General features: G+C 44.6%; 1 protein-coding gene across 1 annotated transcript in view; it reads left to right on the top strand.

The window, feature by feature from the left end:
* Positions 1 to 15005, top strand: part of LOC139649845 (dynein axonemal heavy chain 9-like) — a 100194-nt gene extending 85189 nt beyond the window's left edge. Inside the window, 8 exon segments of the mRNA XM_071526347.1 lie at positions 1235 to 1462; positions 4038 to 4229; positions 4424 to 4615; positions 7276 to 7446; positions 9780 to 9962; positions 12473 to 12726; positions 12826 to 12961; positions 14778 to 15005. Of these exon segments, the coding sequence (XP_071382448.1) occupies positions 1235 to 1462; positions 4038 to 4229; positions 4424 to 4615; positions 7276 to 7446; positions 9780 to 9962; positions 12473 to 12726; positions 12826 to 12961; positions 14778 to 15005 (1584 nt within the window).
* The last annotated feature ends 2168 nt before the right edge of the window (positions 15006 to 17173 follow it).

Below are 17173 nucleotides of genomic sequence, written 5' to 3'. Positions count from 1 at the left end.
ATGCCAAGAGGAAGGGTTGTACTCTGGGCTGATGAAAAAGCGCTTGAATTTAGACTTTTAATTTGTATACCATTCATTATTCTCTAAGGCGTCAACTGGCAAACTAACTTCTCCCCGTCGCAGCTCCGAGCTCCTCCCGGTCTCCTCTCGCGCAACAATCACGAACGGGAAACTTTTTTTTTTGTCATCTCTCCCGAAAAGCTGACGTTATTTTCCCTGTCGTGTCCTGTCGTTTGGAAAGAGAGCTAACTTCAACTATCATAAGGAAGATTAAATATGGAGAGCAAAGGGAAATGAGAAAGTAAAGAGGCTTATGAATTAATGACTGGAGTTATTAGTGCTGTAATTAGATTTAGGGAATGGGCAGTGCTGCATGGTGGGATGTGGGGGGCTTGGCTGACTCCTTATCATTCACAGGATATCCTGTAAGTGTCAGGACAGTTGAGATGGAAAATTGAGCTCATCCAAGCTTGTGCGACGGTACAAGTCAGCTCTGCTGCCCCGGCTGCACTGAGAGATGAATATGCAGAAAAGTCGGGCTGAAGTCGTGCCGGAGAACGGTCGCTTACTCACAATGTCAGCAAGCTGGAAATGTGTTTCAAGCGCTGTGTACCATTTAATTTGGTGCCACATCAAAGTCACAGTGAGGAGAGGAGAATATGCAACATTTTAATTGCTCCTTTTTGCTCGTTGTCATTACAAATACAAGTTATACCGGCAATTCCAGTATGAAGTACCTTATTAGGCTATAATGTGTAAGCCATTAAAACCCAGACTTTCACAGATATCTAACAATCAACGTTGCTCTATAGGTTTAGATTAGACTTTCTAACCTGAGGGGGGAGTATTACTCTTGAGCTTCACTACCAGCTTTGCGTCGTGTTGCCATCTGACGTTCTCCCTGCCACAGGGTGCGTGACGTTGTGAATGGATACACCAGAAAACAACCAGTATCAGCTTTATTCCTCTTTATTTCAATGAGGGAGAATGCTCGCACCACCATCGAGAATTGAACCTTGGCGAACACAACGCAAGCAGTGGAGCATCTTTCAGTGCTTTTAAAGGAATCATTACTTTGATGGCTGACGGTCGATGGCAATGCCTGATGGCTGTAGTGGAGCAGGGCCGTTAGTTTTGCCCAGCAACTCATCTGTCCCCGAACAAGGACTCGTGTCTTTCTTAACCCTGTCCTTACTGATCCTGTGCTTCTTTGGGGATGTTCCTCTCCCTGTAGAACATCCACCTGGTGGCTCGCTGGCTGGGCACCCTGGAGAAGCGTCTGGAGCAGCACGGGGAGGGAAGCCACGAGAGCTTCCGGGTGTTCGTCAGCGCCGAGCCCTCCTCCACCCCGGAGGGACACATCATCCCGCAGGGCATCCTGGAGAACTCCATCAAGATCACCAACGAACCGCCCACCGGCATGCACGCCAACCTGCACAAGGCCCTGGACAACTTCAACCAGGTAATCCTCCTAGGATAACGTTCGTGGGCTTCACACTTGAACAACCACAACACACAGGAACACCCTCAGACAGCACATGCATACTACATAACTGTTGGTAGTCATGGAGGTCATCTAACCGTTGCGGTACACCCACACAATACAGTTCACACTTAAGCACTTGTGGGCCTGTATGCACCAATTTAAGCATTTGAAGGCAACAGAAGCTTCACTTTGAAACATGCTATTATTCCTTCCAAAGGACTCATTTTCTTGTTTGCCATGAGCGGCAGTTGAGATATTGCATGCCAATTTTCTCTGTAGATGTCTCATCGAGTTGCCAATTTGCGGCGCTTTAGCAGCCAGCAGATGGGGAGAGTCACCTTTCACTCGCCCCAGAATTGCCTGTGACCCGTGGAGGACAGAGGTGTGACCATAATACACACTAACGTCAAAAGCGTGGGTTGTTTGATTCTGCCGGGGGAGTGGGGGAGAAGCCGGTATTATCCGAGGACGAAGATCACAACAAAGTCTATTTACTACTGTGTTTTTTTGTGAGCGCTATCGGGAAACAGCTACACAGTATCAAGCTTTAGGCTGTTATATAACCCCCATAGTTAGAATAGATCAGTGCGCTGCAGTGGCCTCTCCCAGCTGTTCTTTACCTTATCAGTTGGTCGTCTCTATCTAAGCCTTACCATTACCTCCGTGCTTCGCTGCCAATGCATCTTCCTCCACACCATTACCTGAGCGCTCAGCTTCCTCCCAGTCCATTTCCACGATCCTTAGTTTGCCGATGTCTATCTGCCTGATAAGTGCAGCGTGCTTCGTGAGCCTCGCCGTGCGCATGGGTCCGGGGAGGTCCGCTAAGGTAAGTGTGGGGGAGTATTCCAGTCATGTAGACTCAGTGAAAGCTAATCAATGGTAGGCTAACGCTCTGTAATAGCCCACCCGCGTGGCTAAAGCCAGCGCTAAGCCAGAGAAATGACAGTTTCTTTCCTCTTGACCTTTTCAGTGGGAGATGCGTACAGACCCAATGTCAATTCCCATCCTCAGGACCCCATAAGATGGGCTGTGGATGAGTCAGGATGGGTTAAAGCAGAGGACTAGCACCATGGTGTGGGGTTTTTACTGGGATAACAGTTGTATAAAACTACTGCAAAATAGGCTATTATGGATTTGAGAATATCCTGTCTGCTGAAGACTGTAAATACTTGCTACTATCGTATGTGTTGGTGTGTTTCAGGGTCTAAAAGTAATGTGTCGATTATGGTGGATTTACTTTTATCTGATGCATTTTTATGAATGTTTACTGGGTAAGACTTTATTTTGACAGTCCACTGTTGACTCTACAACATGTTAGACTGTCAAGATTTGTCTCAACAGACATGTAACATATATTCAACCAACCACTAATAGACTATAATGGGCATCTCAAGTGCTAATCAACATGCTTCATCAACTTAGAATCTGTTGACTATCAGCTAGGAAGAAACACATTCCTACATATGGAATTGTTTTGTGAGTCTAAAACCTGAAGTGGATAGTCTGTTGAAACAATTCTTTCTTTTCTTCAGCTGATACACAGAATATGAATATGAATGTTGGATATCTATTGATACATTGTTGAGAGTCAACAGTGGACTATCAAAATAAAGCGATGCCCTTTACTGTAGTGGAATGCCAATTACAGAACACACAAAGCCACGAAACTTCAGTTTATTGCTGAATTTCAGGGAATTTCAGTTCACACTCATGCATACCCTGGTGGTCTGGTCTTGGACCACTAGCAGCTCATGGACAGTGAAGTGTGTTTGTGTGTGTCTGTGTGTTTATGTGTCTTCCTCTCTCTTTCGGCCTGTGATCTGTGTGCATGTCCCTTCTCTCCAGTCCACAGGTCGTGAATAGGGAGGCTATGCTTCTCTTTCAGCTGTGTTGAGCAGAGGAGTACTGTGCAGAATATTAACTAAATCTCTGAGAGAGAGAGAGAGAGAGAGAGAGAGTGTATGTGTGTGTGTAGAAGTCTGACTGCTCTGTTTTTATGTGTGTGTGTGTGCGCATCGTAGGAGTCAGCTCCCTAGGGCACTGCAGTAGGGGAAGCAAAAGGGCCTTCACCGCAGCACTCACCATGACACATGCTGGGATAAAGAGAATTTAGGCTCCCTATTTCCATAGGGGTTATTGGCATGCTTATTTAACCGTCTTTCCCCCCAGAGATTACAATGCCATTTACGTCCAGTTTTTTTTTTATTTCCCTGCCTGGAATAATGAGCCCGCGAGACGGTCGGAGGCTGAAAGCGCCTGACAAGTTGTGACAATTAAAAGGGAATCTCATCTTTGGGTTTATTGCCATCTAGTCATCCCGTTGTCTGTCTGTTAGTGCGCCGCACCGCTGGGGACTTGACAAAATAAAACAGATCACAGCCGGCCTGCCACAACTTTTTACCTCTAACACACAGATGTGGCGCCTTTAATGCCGCCGTACAGTTCGGGAGACGAGAGCTCGGCTGACACTCATTGGAGGTGATTTTTTATTTATTTATTTATTTATTTTGTCCTTAAATCTCTGTGTTTCTGGTGTTCTTCCCCTCCCCAGGACACTCTGGAGATGTGCGCGCGGGAGAATGAGTTTAAGAGTATCTTGTTCGCCCTGTGCTACTTCCATGCGGTGGTGGCAGAGAGGAGGAAGTTTGGTCCTCAGGGCTGGAACAGATCGTACCCCTTTAACACCGGGGACCTGACCATTTCGATCAACGTCCTCTTCAACTACCTGGAGGCCAATTCTAAGGTGTGTGTTTTGGCTTTGGGTGTGTGTGTGCGTACATGTGTGCGTATTGTCCGCTTTCCCCCCTGAAAGAGGATTACAAAGCCCACCGTTTCTAATCTTAATTGGAAATCTAAATGCGTGCGACCTTAGCTTTAAAAAAAAAACCGCCGGCCACCTTCTGGCAATGCCACGTCCCTTCTCTCCCTAATTCCCAGGTGCCGTATGATGACCTGCGCTACCTGTTTGGTGAGATCATGTACGGGGGTCACATCACAGACGACTGGGACCGCCGTCTGTGTCGGACCTACCTGGAGGAGTTTATCAGGCCCGAGATGATGGAGGGCGAGGTCTGCCTAGCGCCTGGCTTCCCCCTGCCTGGAAACATGGACTACAACAGCTACCACCAGGTGAGACAGAGAAGACTGCCACCCAGCCATTAGATCATATGAAACTTTAATGGAACTGGGTCATTTCAGCAGCAAATAACCCCAGGGGTCCTTGCAGGGGATTCAATGTCCCCAGTAAAATGAGTAACTATAATTGAATTTCCTAGAAATGATCCCATTTAGAGAATGTTTAAATGTAAAAGAATTAGTGTTTTAATAGGTTCCTCTCTCATTACTATTATCTCCCACATACAGTGCAGAGAGTTATAGGCTACAATTCAATGCTAAATCAACAACAGCAAAATCATATGGGTTCCTGGGACAAAGCAAGTTAGCTAACTTCAAGGCAAACCTGAATGGCAAAGAAGGAACTATAAAAACAATATATATATATATAAAAGGAATTTATCTTTTTCATTCATTTGTGACCTTGGCATACATGATTTTGGAAGGTCAGCAGGCTAGCTAACTAGCTTACCTAGAGAGCTATGGTTAGCTTGGAATGTCAGCTAGGCTAACTACCTAGATACATTGTATTTTTTCACTTAGTAGCAACAGTGCTAGGCTTCATAATATTAGCTACCTCCTCTTTTAGCCATTGCCCTTTTCACTGGGCTTCAGCTTAATGTTACTTAGCCAGAAAAACAGTTTTTTTTGTCTCTGCCAGTTGATGTTTAATTCAACCAATGAGATTATTTCTGCCATGAAAGCAGCTCTGCTTCCAAGAAATCTTTCTATTACTAAAACTCCAATCTACCGGGACAAAATCCTTTTCCGTGTATGTGTCTATTTGGAGGGCTTTGACATGAAATCGGTTGAGAACCCCTGAATTACTGAATGTTTGCAGGATATGAAAAATAACATCCGTAGAACATACTGAGACAAAGAAAAATGCAGTTGTACGAGTATAAAAGGTCATGAAAGTGGAAAACAAAGGGTACTGGATGAGTCATACAACACTCCATTTTTAGACTCATGGACTCCAACATGGTATTAAAGAAGAGATTCGGTAAAAGCAGCTATAGCCTATCAATATCACATTTCCAAATACAATAAGCATACAACAAACAACAGCAGCCTTTTGCACTTCACTTCGCTTCAGACACGGCTCCAGGTATTATCGGGTTACTGGTTTACCTCAGTCTACCTCGTACAAGTCATGTAATGTTATCTATCATTTAAGATAAACCTTGAGATTGACAGGGCAAAGTCAGAAACGAGGCAGGTTGTTGTGTCAACTGCTGAAGCATACTGTAAATGCTCATATATAATTTATCACTCTTAGAGGGGAAAATGAATAAATAAGCTAAGCCAAGCATATTGTGTTCATTTCGGTTCGGAATCTGGATGGATGTGGTACAGTGTTTTTTTTTTGGGGGGGGGGAGGTCTGGGTTGGCGCTTCTTGTTATGACAGCAGGAACTGGCATCACTGGTGTCCCTTTTACAACAAAAAAAACCCAACTGACAACTGCCAACATTTATATCAATAACGCTGGCTCACAAAAATGTCCGCCGGGTGCTTGCAGACCGGTCCAGATTTCTCCCACCAGATCCCCCGGGGGAACCAGAGGCAGCGGGGAGGACTACTTGTATTCAATTTTTTCCTCAGTCTTGGGGGGTGCTGCTGCTCACCGGGCGCGTCCCGGCTGTCATCGCCGCTCCGGTAGGAAGGGCTGGAACGTTTTTAGAATTTGGCCGCCGCCGCCGCCGCACAAGCTGGGAGTCGAGCGGTTGAGATTTTGGCCGAAGAACAGGGACTGTAAAGGCCTGTGGGTCCCCAGAGGTCTGTTAGGCCACCGCCTCCCCCACAGCCATCTGGAGCGAACTTGCTCTGTATACAGTATAAATAGGGAGAGGAGAGGGTGGGATGGGCGCTGAGGACTTGGTGAGTCAGCATTCTGATGCTTCTTTGAACAACATAGGTGTGCGCAATCAACAAAAGTTTGCCAGCGACTACAGAGGAGATCAAAGAAGCCGACTACAAAAGTGTTCAGGTATTAAAAGCCAATATATTTTCCATCGAGACTTTCATCAGGACATTATGATTAGAAGGGCTTTTTTATTTAATGTAAAGTGCCCCGCAAAAAGCACTCTTTTTCAATTGCGCCTCCACTTTCATCTGCTGCAACTTAAAAGCATATTGATATTCATTATGGCCCGGCAGATGGAAAGTGGCGTGTTTCCTCAGCGCTTGTTATGGTCATTAACGGTCTCCCAATTGATCCCGAGGTGTTTGAATGCCACCCAAAAATATCTCATCGTTTAAATGCTTCCGCTCTTCTTCCTTTGTCAGCAAGAAATACACCTGACTGGAAAAAAAAAAGTGTGGTGAAAACATAAAAAAAAAACAAAAAAAAAACTTGTCCTCTGCTCTTCTATCAGGAAATAACTGCTTGTCTTCTTACTGTTAATCTAAGATCATCGAGATCTAAGGATGGATGTTTGACATGTTGTCGCCTTGGGGCAAAAACCTTGGATTTAAAATGTCAACTTTTCCGGAAATAAGAGAAACAGCTAAAGTTTTGAAAGGGTTTCATAAGCCCAAGAGTCGCAGAATTTCCCCAACCCATAGAGAAACATCCAATCCTTCAGTTTAAACATGGAACTCCCTAAAATGTGGGTAAAAAGGTTTGACATGACAACAGTTCTGACCTTATGTACTCTCTCCCCCCTGCTCCAGTACATTGACGACACCCTTCCGGCAGAGTCTCCCTACCTGTACGGCCTTCATCCCAACGCCGAGATCGGCTTCCTCACGCAAACCTCCGAGAAGCTCTTCCGCACCGTGCTGGAGATGCAGCCCCGAGACGGGGGGGCCGGGGAGGGCGGCGGGACGACCCGCGAGGAGAAGGTAAAGGGGATGACTCACAGGATGAAGCTGCAGATGCAATATAGATACCGGAGTTAGAGCAATATATGGGTTGGCTGATGTATATCGGGGCCAGTATTTTATTAAAAATCATCCACCTCCGATATGATGGAAATGATGCGGTTTGTTTGAGTACATATTTATTGTATGACAGATCAATACTACACTGGTTGTCTATGGGGAGACCTTAACCTGAATTGATTCTCATTTTGATTGGATTCTACATATGCATGAATGTGTTTTGTGGGTTTTTTTATAGTGTCCCATGGTCTAAATAATGATTTTGGGCTTTTTCCACCCTGACAAAAAAATTCATAACTCTGCAATTAATTTGTGTTTACTTGCATCTTGACTACAAACATGAACAATTCAAACACTCAGAGGAAATTTTGACCACATACTGTGAGGCAAGAAGCATCTGGTTCTGCTGCAACGTCTTCCTCTGGGAGCATATACAAAGCAGATAGATGTGATGAATAGACACTCAAAAGTTTGATTTTGTTGTTAAAATCCACTTTGAACACAGAAGCAGAAAACTCTCTGTCTCCAGTCCAGCATTTCTCTGCATCCATGTGGCCTCTAGCACACCAAGACCAAATTTCAAAATAAGAGCCCGGACCAAACAAACAAATCCTAATATACGGAGTCACATCATATCATACAGTGCTATTCATTGGGTTTGTTAGGTTTGTTTTATCTGCGTTCCTTGAATGGGTTGCATTGGGATTCAACATACAAGTAAATGCAACATTGAGAATATGTAATATATAACATATATATTGGCACAAAATAAAAGCTATCAGCAGCTTCAATTCAAAAATATTGGGAACAGCATATTGGTCAATCCCTAATAGGAGATATCCCGAGCAGATAAAGACCTGTGCACAAAGACAAACCTGTTCCAAAGCTACACACCCCAGAGCCAAATCTTTAATGCACGATGGCAACAGGTGACACTTTCTGGAGCCGCTGCACACTGAATTGAAAATAAATTGCAGACCAACTGTTTAGACTCTCCGACTGTACCCAGGGCGATTTTTACGGGGATGGCATTTTCTGCTGCATTTTCTGGTTCGGCGCCGCTATGAAATAAAGCTTATCTGAGTGTTAAAGCTCAAACAAATATTCTATCAGCCCGCGGAGCCTGCCCAGCCTTGCACACGCTCTCAATGGAGCAGCTTGCAGAAAGTGTCACTCCTTTATATCTTAGATAAGGTCTTGGTTGTCTGAGTTGTAGCTTTGGTGGAAAGTTACTTATCTTTACAGTTAATTCGATATATATAATAGTTGTATTTTAGGGTGTTTCCTCCCTCTAATTTAGATTTGACACCTTGGCTTGATGATTGAAATGATTTAAGTCAAATCAACCTTGGCCCATTTCTTTGTGTCCATGGTTTTTGCAATGCATTGTGTTCACTCTTAGGCCTGTAAAGGGATGAGGTGGCTTTTAAGCATGGATAAAACCAACATTAATCCAATTAATGACATTGTGTTCAGTGCACTGTCTTAAAAAAGCAGTGTCAGTTTCTTGCGATATGGCCCAGTAAATTCATGGCAACATTCCCACATTATGTGAATTTGGTCGGTTTGTATCATAGCAGATTAAGTTGTATTCACTTACAGGCTTTCAAGAAGCCCAGTATCAAAGAGCTCAGCCACTGTGTGTTGTCTGTGTGTGTGTGTGTGTGTGTGTGTGTGCGTCTGCTCCCGGATGTATTATGATGTGTGACCTTTCTGGCTCCGGAGCCTGGATACTCCTGTCTTAACAGATGACAGCCGCGCAGAAGCTCGCGAGCTAGGGCCCGCTTTGTATTCCGCCTGCTTAGTAGCTGCCAAACCCAGATCAGATATTTGAACTGAAAATCCATAGATATGATGACCTCATATCCTTTGTTCGATGCCTAATCCCTTGATTGATCTCTAACGCTGGTTGCCTTGGGAAAATGTTGACACAGACATTAGCTTTCATCACTTACCCACAAAAATATGATGTGAGCATTGATTTTCTGGAGGGATTAGACTGTTATTGAAAACAAAGAGCTGCTGTTGCAAAATATCTCTTCATGAATATTTATGGGACTGTCTGTTTCCGAACTGTAACAGTTTCTCAGGCTGTCAGCGTTGGCAGTACTGAGTTTATCTGACACAGATAGCCCCCAATCTCCTGCGATTCTTTCATCTCCAGAAGTGTTTTCTCCCCTTCCTCCCAGTTTCTTGTCCTAACTAATGAACCTCAATGAACTCGAACAAACACCTCACCTTTTCCCCGTTCGCTCGCTCATTCACTCACGCACTCCTTCCCGCACTCCTGACAGGTGCGCGCGGTGCTGGAGGAGATCATGGAGAAGCTCCCGGAGGAGTTCAACATGGCCGAGCTGCTGGGGAAGGCGGAGGAGAGGACTCCCTACCAGGTGGTGGCGCTGCAGGAGTGCGAGCGCATGAACCTCCTCACACAGGAGGTCCGGCGCTCCCTGCGCGAGCTCAGCCTGGGGCTCAAGGTGAGTGATGATGATGATGATGGTTGTGGTGCTATAGGGTTGATTGACGAGGAGTAGCGTAAGGGTTTGGGAATACAGAATACTGAGTGCAGGACTCTTGCTTTGAGGATAAGGTAGCAGCCTGTCTGCATCCAATGCATGATAATGATAGTGACTTTTATTTACGCTTGTATATATTTATGGATGGCTGTATCCCTTTTGTATACATTTATGGATTTACTGGATAGGGACTACAGAATAGTGGAAAGGAATCCCTTTTATATATATTTATGGATTTATTGGATAGGGTGTACAGAATATCAAGAGCAGGAATCTTGCTTAGCCTGTTTGCATCCAATGGATGATAATGACATTTATCATTATTTTGTTAATGTTATATGTTTTTTTAATGTGACTGCAGGGTGACACCCACAATTTCCCCCTATGGGGATTGATAAAGCACATCTGTATCTGTATCTGTGTATCTGACATCATCGTTATCATCATGAACAGGTGTTCTCAAACTTTTTCATGCCATGGATCCCCATTTGATAAGATTTTGTCCCAGGGGACCAAATCCCATATGGGCAGAATTTGTTGTTAATGTAGTACTGGATTGTAAAACTGTCTGCACTGCAAATGAGGAGATAATAGTGGTAAGACTGAAACCTATGATTAGAAAAGTCATTTTTATACATTATTTTATTGAGATCACCTAGTGAATTAAATGTGCTACATGTAACATTATAACATCAATAAGTCATTAGCACATTCATTTTGAGACATTAGTATAAGTACTGTAAACAAAGACCATCACCAAGAACACTGGCAGCCTCTACACTGTATTTTACATTGTGTGATACTGGGTCAGATTTGGCAGAAAATTTGCAGGGTTGCTTTACGGCACAAAGGGAGTTTGCTTAATGACACAAAACAGGAACTGTTTTACTTTGCAAGTAATACACAACTTGCAACAGGAAGCAACAGGGTTTATGGGAAATGTGGTCTTAATTTTGAGAAACACAAAATTCTACACATAGCACCTTTCAATTATAGTGAGGTTAAACTATTCCTCTCCCCGGCCCCCCCCTCAAAGACCCCTGGGTGTCCCGAATCCCACCTTGACAACCGGTGGCCTAGCAGGTAGAGACTAACCATGCAGCAACCCAGAAGTCTGGAGGTCTGATCCCGACAGCAGTCATGTGTCCCGTCAACATGTCCTTAAGCAAGGCGCTGAACCCCTACCTGCTTACTCATTATGATTCACTCTGGATAAGAACATCAGCTAAATGACTAAAATGTAAAACAAATGAACTTTGAGTGAACTGTCCCTCAAATTCCCTCACAAAACCCTCAATTATCGTCAACACCTATGATTCACACTCCGTTGGCTTGGCTGCTGTTGACACTGACAGGCTGCTGCATTAGTATTCCTGCATAACTTAACCTTTTTTTTTTTTTTTTTTTCTTCCTGTTGTTTGTCAGAAGCCCAGTCTTAAGAATGAGTCAGAGTTCTGGCTTTACAGAGGGGCTAGAAGGGAATGAGACGTCTGTGCGCCGTATATCGAGCCTGAGTCGTGTGTGAAAAAAAAAAAAAAAAAGAAACAAGAAAAAGGAAAAAAAAAATGTAGAAACCCGTTTGTCAGGAGTTATGAGGCTTCGATCTCTCGACACTACAAGCCTCAATAAATCGGCTCAGTGATTTAAAAGCCATGTAGACTATTGTAGCAGCAAATGGAATCATATTTCCTCTTTATAGTGGAATAAATAGGAACTATCAGAATGGTAGCCGCGGTGAGACGGTGCTGCTCGTAGCACCATGGTATGCCAATTGTGCCTTGGCTGAACTGAGGAATCCGTGTTATTTTGAGCAGAGCTGCGAAGGTGAATGGTTCACAGTAAACGCAACACTATAGATAAATCTGTGGAACCTTATCACCCACGTAAAGAATGGTTATGACTGTCAGATATGGGTATCTATACATCAGCAATACATCAGCTACAGTATCAGTGGGTGAAGGACAACACATTGCTTTATTCACTTGTCCGCTGTCTCATTACTCTTCAGCATCGTCTTCTCTTGGCTATCTTACAGCATATTTCCTTATCTGGCGTGGCATGGCCCCTCTTCATGTTTATGTATGCATCAGTAGCTTCTGAGGGCTTGTTACTGTGCAACACCTTAAGCGGCTGGGAGGTGTCACCTCCGATGTTTAGCAGCCGAAGCAAACAGGAAATGACACGTGGAACTCGCGGCTCCTTCCTGTAATGAAAATCCACACAAACTGACAAGAACTTTTATGTACAAACACAAAAGACGGAGCATCTGTCGTGATTGGGACCAGTCTTCCTAATTAAAATAGATATTATCCAGCTGATCAGAGAGAGGATGAAAGCCAAATTATACAACAGATTTTGTTAATATCCACATGCCGCCTGTTCATCAAAGTGAGGCAAACTCTGGAAAATTCAAAGTGATTAAAGCACCGAAAAAGTTTCACGTTATCTATTCTGTGACCCCCACCGTTCAGGGAGAGTTAACCATGACCAGCGACATGGAAAACCTTCAGAACTCGATTTTCCTGGACCTGGTGCCGGATAGTTGGACCAAGCGGGCTTACCCCTCCATGTCCGGCCTGGCCCTGTGGTTCACCGACCTGCTGGCCAGGATCAAGGAGCTGGAGGCCTGGGCGACGGACTTCGTCTTGCCGTCGGCGGTGTGGCTGGCCGGCTTCTTCAACCCCCAGTCCTTCCTCACAGCGATCATGCAGGCTATGGCTCGGAGGTACTGTAGGCGTCGGTTTGCGTGAGGCTAATGCAGACTGAAAGCTCGAGGAAACGGTTCGGCACAATGCGGTAAAATATTCCTGTGTGTGGTCGACAGGAACGAGTGGCCTCTGGACAGGATGTGTCTGCAGTGTGACGTTACCAAGAAGAATCGAGAAGACTTCACTTCGCCGCCGCGAGAAGGGGCCTACGTACACGGGCTGTACATGGAAGGTGCACGCTGGGACACACAGGTGAATGCATGTCTATTATTATTATTTCTTTATTTAGCAAGGACAGTGGGCAATGATTGGCTGCTTTTCATCTCTATTCTCAAGGAAAGTGCAGGGGACGCACTCAGAAAACAAGCAAATCATTCGTGACATTCGAATTGAAGTTCTTACCCAAGAGTATTCATGTACTGTACACAGTGCAGTGCCTTATGATGGATCGTAGACTTTCACAGTAACATTAGGTTGACCTATAGCGAGATAACCTGAAAAGTTCATCTTCAAAATGAGTCAAGTAAAGTAACTTCGATGTTTTTGGCCCCCAAGGGGATTCCGCGTTCCCTTTGTGGCTCCGTTCTCTGCTTTGCATCCAGCTTGCGTTCGCCTCTCGGAGCGGCGGCGCATTACTCAGCTTCCCAGGGCTCTATCTATCCACATGCATACCGCTACTGTATATGCACCCAGCTTTCAAGGAGCATCCCTGTAGACTTCTTAATTAGGGAATGTGCAGAGTGCGCACTTGAACACTTAAATCACCCTTCGGAGGAGTGGTTCCTTTTTTCTTCATTAAAGTTGGAGACGCGGGCAAATAGACAGGCGGACAGACGGGCCCCGGCGAGCGAGGAGGCAGCTCTTCCTCTCAACTCCCCGACTCTCCTCTCCTCTCCTCTCCTCTCCTCTCTGCTCTTCTCCTCCTCCTCCTGCCCTCCCTCTCCTCCTCCCCCCTCCTCCCCCCTCCTCCTCTCTTCACGTCCTCCTCTCAGCCCCAAGGCCAGTTCTGTGCCAGTGGCTGGGTGTAGCAGAGTGTGAATAGGAGAGTAAGCAGCGCTCCATCTGGACACAGCTCTGTGCAGCAATAAAAGTCAAAGATTTATGATAAACCTACTCATCTATATTAATGAGCTTTGCTTCTTATTCAGGGGGGTTTCAGACATCAAAGACGGCGAGATATACGATCATACACCTTGCGGGCGGACTGGCTATGATAGAAATGCAGACGATGCATAGGGGATGGTAGTGTTTGTGTGTTTATGTGATGGACACTACTTAACGGTGATGAATACTCCAGCTATGCGCGACACATACATTTCATTATCTCAATATGTTGCAAGATGAAACAATAAAAATAGCTCTTGTTCGTAACCGCTTGTATACGGTGTCATTCCCAGTGCAACTAACTCATTTATCACGCATTTCAATGAGACCACATGGTCCTCTTTAGGATCCCCATTATTCGTATTTACCCAAATAGGCACAAAGCGATCGGTATTTAAGAGCACAGTAAAGTTTTATGGCGATTGCCGACGCAATTAGGGCTTTGTCCTCTGAGCTCTCCAAAGTCATCAGGATTTACATTCGTTCCTGAAAGTCACCGTGCATGCATGGTGAAACTTCTGTTTGTCAGGCACTAAGTGTAGGAGGATTAATTAATGAGACAGACCGCTCTGTTTCAGTGTGTTTATAGAGTGTGTACTCCAAGGCAGGGCAGCTTGACTCCGGCTCAAACTCTGCCGACTTTCACCACTTTTCAAGGGTACCACAATATTATGTTCTCTGAAAGGACCTCAAAAAGTCTTTATATTGCCTGCGCCAGCCAGGATTAGTCAAACATCTCCTCTGTTTACAGACATATAATATAAAATACAGCCTCGAGTGGCGAGTACAGCTTCTGGACGACTTCTGGACGACGTGTTCTAGCTCCGCCTCGAGCTGATTTACCATTTCCCTCAGCTCTGTGGAATGTTTCTTGTCTGTGGTTGACTGGCTTGTCATCCCTCCGCACACATCCCCCCCCTCCCCTTTCCTTCCCTCTCCCCCTACTCTTTTTTTTTTCTTCTAGACCGGCATGATCGTGGACGCCCGCCTGAAGGAGCTCACCCCGACCGTGCCTGTCATCTTCATCAGGGCCATCCCTGTGGACAAGCAGGAGATGAGGAACGTCTATCAGTGTCCCGTCTACAAGACGCGCCAGAGGGGTCCCACCTATGTGTGGACCTTCAACCTGAAGACCAAAGAAAACCCCTCCAAGTGGACTTTAGCTGGGGTGGCTTTGCTTCTGCAGATATAGCAGGGGTTCAGATGCTTTATTGCGACATGGTGATGGTGATGGTGCTAGCAGGGTTGAGGGTTAGATTCCCATGTGGGCCAGATCTTTTAAAGCTGCACTAGGCAAGATTCATGAAAAGGAAGGAATATTGACACTGTTTGGCCAAATGAAATTCTGGTGTGAGGTATGGACACTGGTGGGAAATCTTCTCCACTCACAGAAAGTGACAAATCAAAACTTGAAAGCGAAATACAGCAGTGAGTGAGCGCTCCGTCCAGAGAAAGCTGGACTCAGCAACGTTAGATCATTTTCCTCTCTCATCTCTTTGGTGTCTTTGGTATAAAGCATCACAGACCGGCCGGGTTGGTAAACATGAGCGAGCTGTGTGCTGTTCACTGACATCGCTTTACATGATTTCTGGGTATTAAAGGATAATTCTGGTTATTTTCAACCTGGGCCTTATTTCCCTAGTCTTAGCTACCGTGATGATTTTTTGTGTTCAGTAGTTCATCTCTTACTTCACTGTAGAGTTTTCATACCTCCAGGTAGCCGGGAGCGCTGCTGTCCAATACACACCCAGAGGCCAAACACAGTCTCCAACTGTCAAACCCAAAAAGCAATTAAAACAAGTCCTTTAAACATAATAACACTGCAATTGGACCTGCCTACATCTCATTTCCAATTATCTATTGCCTGAAACTTATGTTATTACATGTTGTTTTAGAAAAGTTGCCAAGTAGACCATTCAAGTACTCTGATGCTACATTCATACCGGATTTTCTGAAATACGAACTGCTGACTCATGTCACTTATGTCAGCCTCCTAGTTGTAATTACAAATAGGATATGTGGGAGTTTCTGCAGGCTCCAACATCTCCAACATGGCATCACAAATTGTGGAAGTGCGTCAACACAAGCACTAAACATAGCAGGGAATCCACCAATGTTGGCAGGTGTTAAAATCAAAATCAGTTAGCAGTTATATTCACACTAATACAATCGACCATACTTATGAACAGCGAGAAATATCTGCTATTGTTTGTTTACGGTTGATTTTAAATTCATAAATTCAAATAATTTTGGATGTGGGCATTGTGAGCAAAAGCTAGGAAAATAAGGCCCAGGTTGAAAATAACCGGAATCATCCTTTGAATTCCCTAAATTTCCAACTGTTACATCTCGCTGCCATTGGGGGGCGCCAATGTGCAAAATTGCCTAGTGCAGCTTTAAATGCTGGTTTCTGAGCCTATAGTAGTTGTAGACTGTTAAAATATTTCACGGCTAGTCTCTGTAGACTTTGTTTAAACAATATGAATCATTAATATGATGATTACCCTTATGTGTTTGGGGGGAAAATGCATTAATGTATGTACAACTGTGAGTCACTTTATGCAGAGGTGTTAGTAGGCTGTGGTTGGTGGGTGAATATTATTAGCCTTCTTATGCTGTAAGGATGAGTAAATTCAGCTATTGGATTAGAAATTTCGAGATACAAAACTACCTATACTATGTAGAAAACACAGGTTCTCTAATACCATAATCATGTCTTGATTGATCACTATAATCATGTTTGTGCAAAATATATATTTTTATACTTTTACAGCAAACGGACAAAAAAAGAAAAAATACTGTTGCCACTTGCCTTCAGAAAACTTCCAGAGTAAAGATGCTTTATCTCACCATTCCAGATTGTACATTTGGTTTTATTTTCAAATACTCTACAATATATGCCGCTTTTTGAATATTTTGTGCCAATATGCAGTCATTCCCCCCCTATCTCGCCTCTCCAGTCTCCCGGCGCTGCCTCTTCTCTTCCAAGGGTTTGGACTGCCTCTCTCCCCCCTCTCGTTCCTTCAAACGCTTCACTCTTTTCTTCTCCCCTCCTCCCCATTTGAGATATAAAAAAAAAAAGAACCCTCCAAATGCAGAAAACATATTGTGGAGTCTCACAGATATATCCCTCAACACCATGTAGATGCTCATGCACACACTATAAACCGGCTATATATATTGTAGAATGGCCCAGTGAAAAAACAAAGGGATGCATTTCACCATCCAGTCCGAGTTATGATGCTTCAGCGCTGCTCATCTGAGTGAGATGCTCTCTCCCTCTCTCTTCTCCTGCTCTCGCTCTCTCAGCCCGGGCTCCCTGGTGTCTCCTTTATCTGGTTATTGGAGAGCCTTAACAAT

This window comes from Centroberyx affinis, unplaced genomic scaffold (genome assembly GCF_046629955.1).
Source record: "Centroberyx affinis isolate AG114_WGS23_722 - 3 ecotype Tasmania unplaced genomic scaffold, CSIRO-AGI_Caff_v1 ptg001405l_1, whole genome shotgun sequence".
In the NCBI taxonomy this organism is placed as follows: domain Eukaryota; kingdom Metazoa; phylum Chordata; class Actinopteri; order Beryciformes; family Berycidae; genus Centroberyx; species Centroberyx affinis.
Note: the sequence above shows the minus strand (reverse complement) of the source record. Positions and strands in the feature narration are given on the sequence as shown.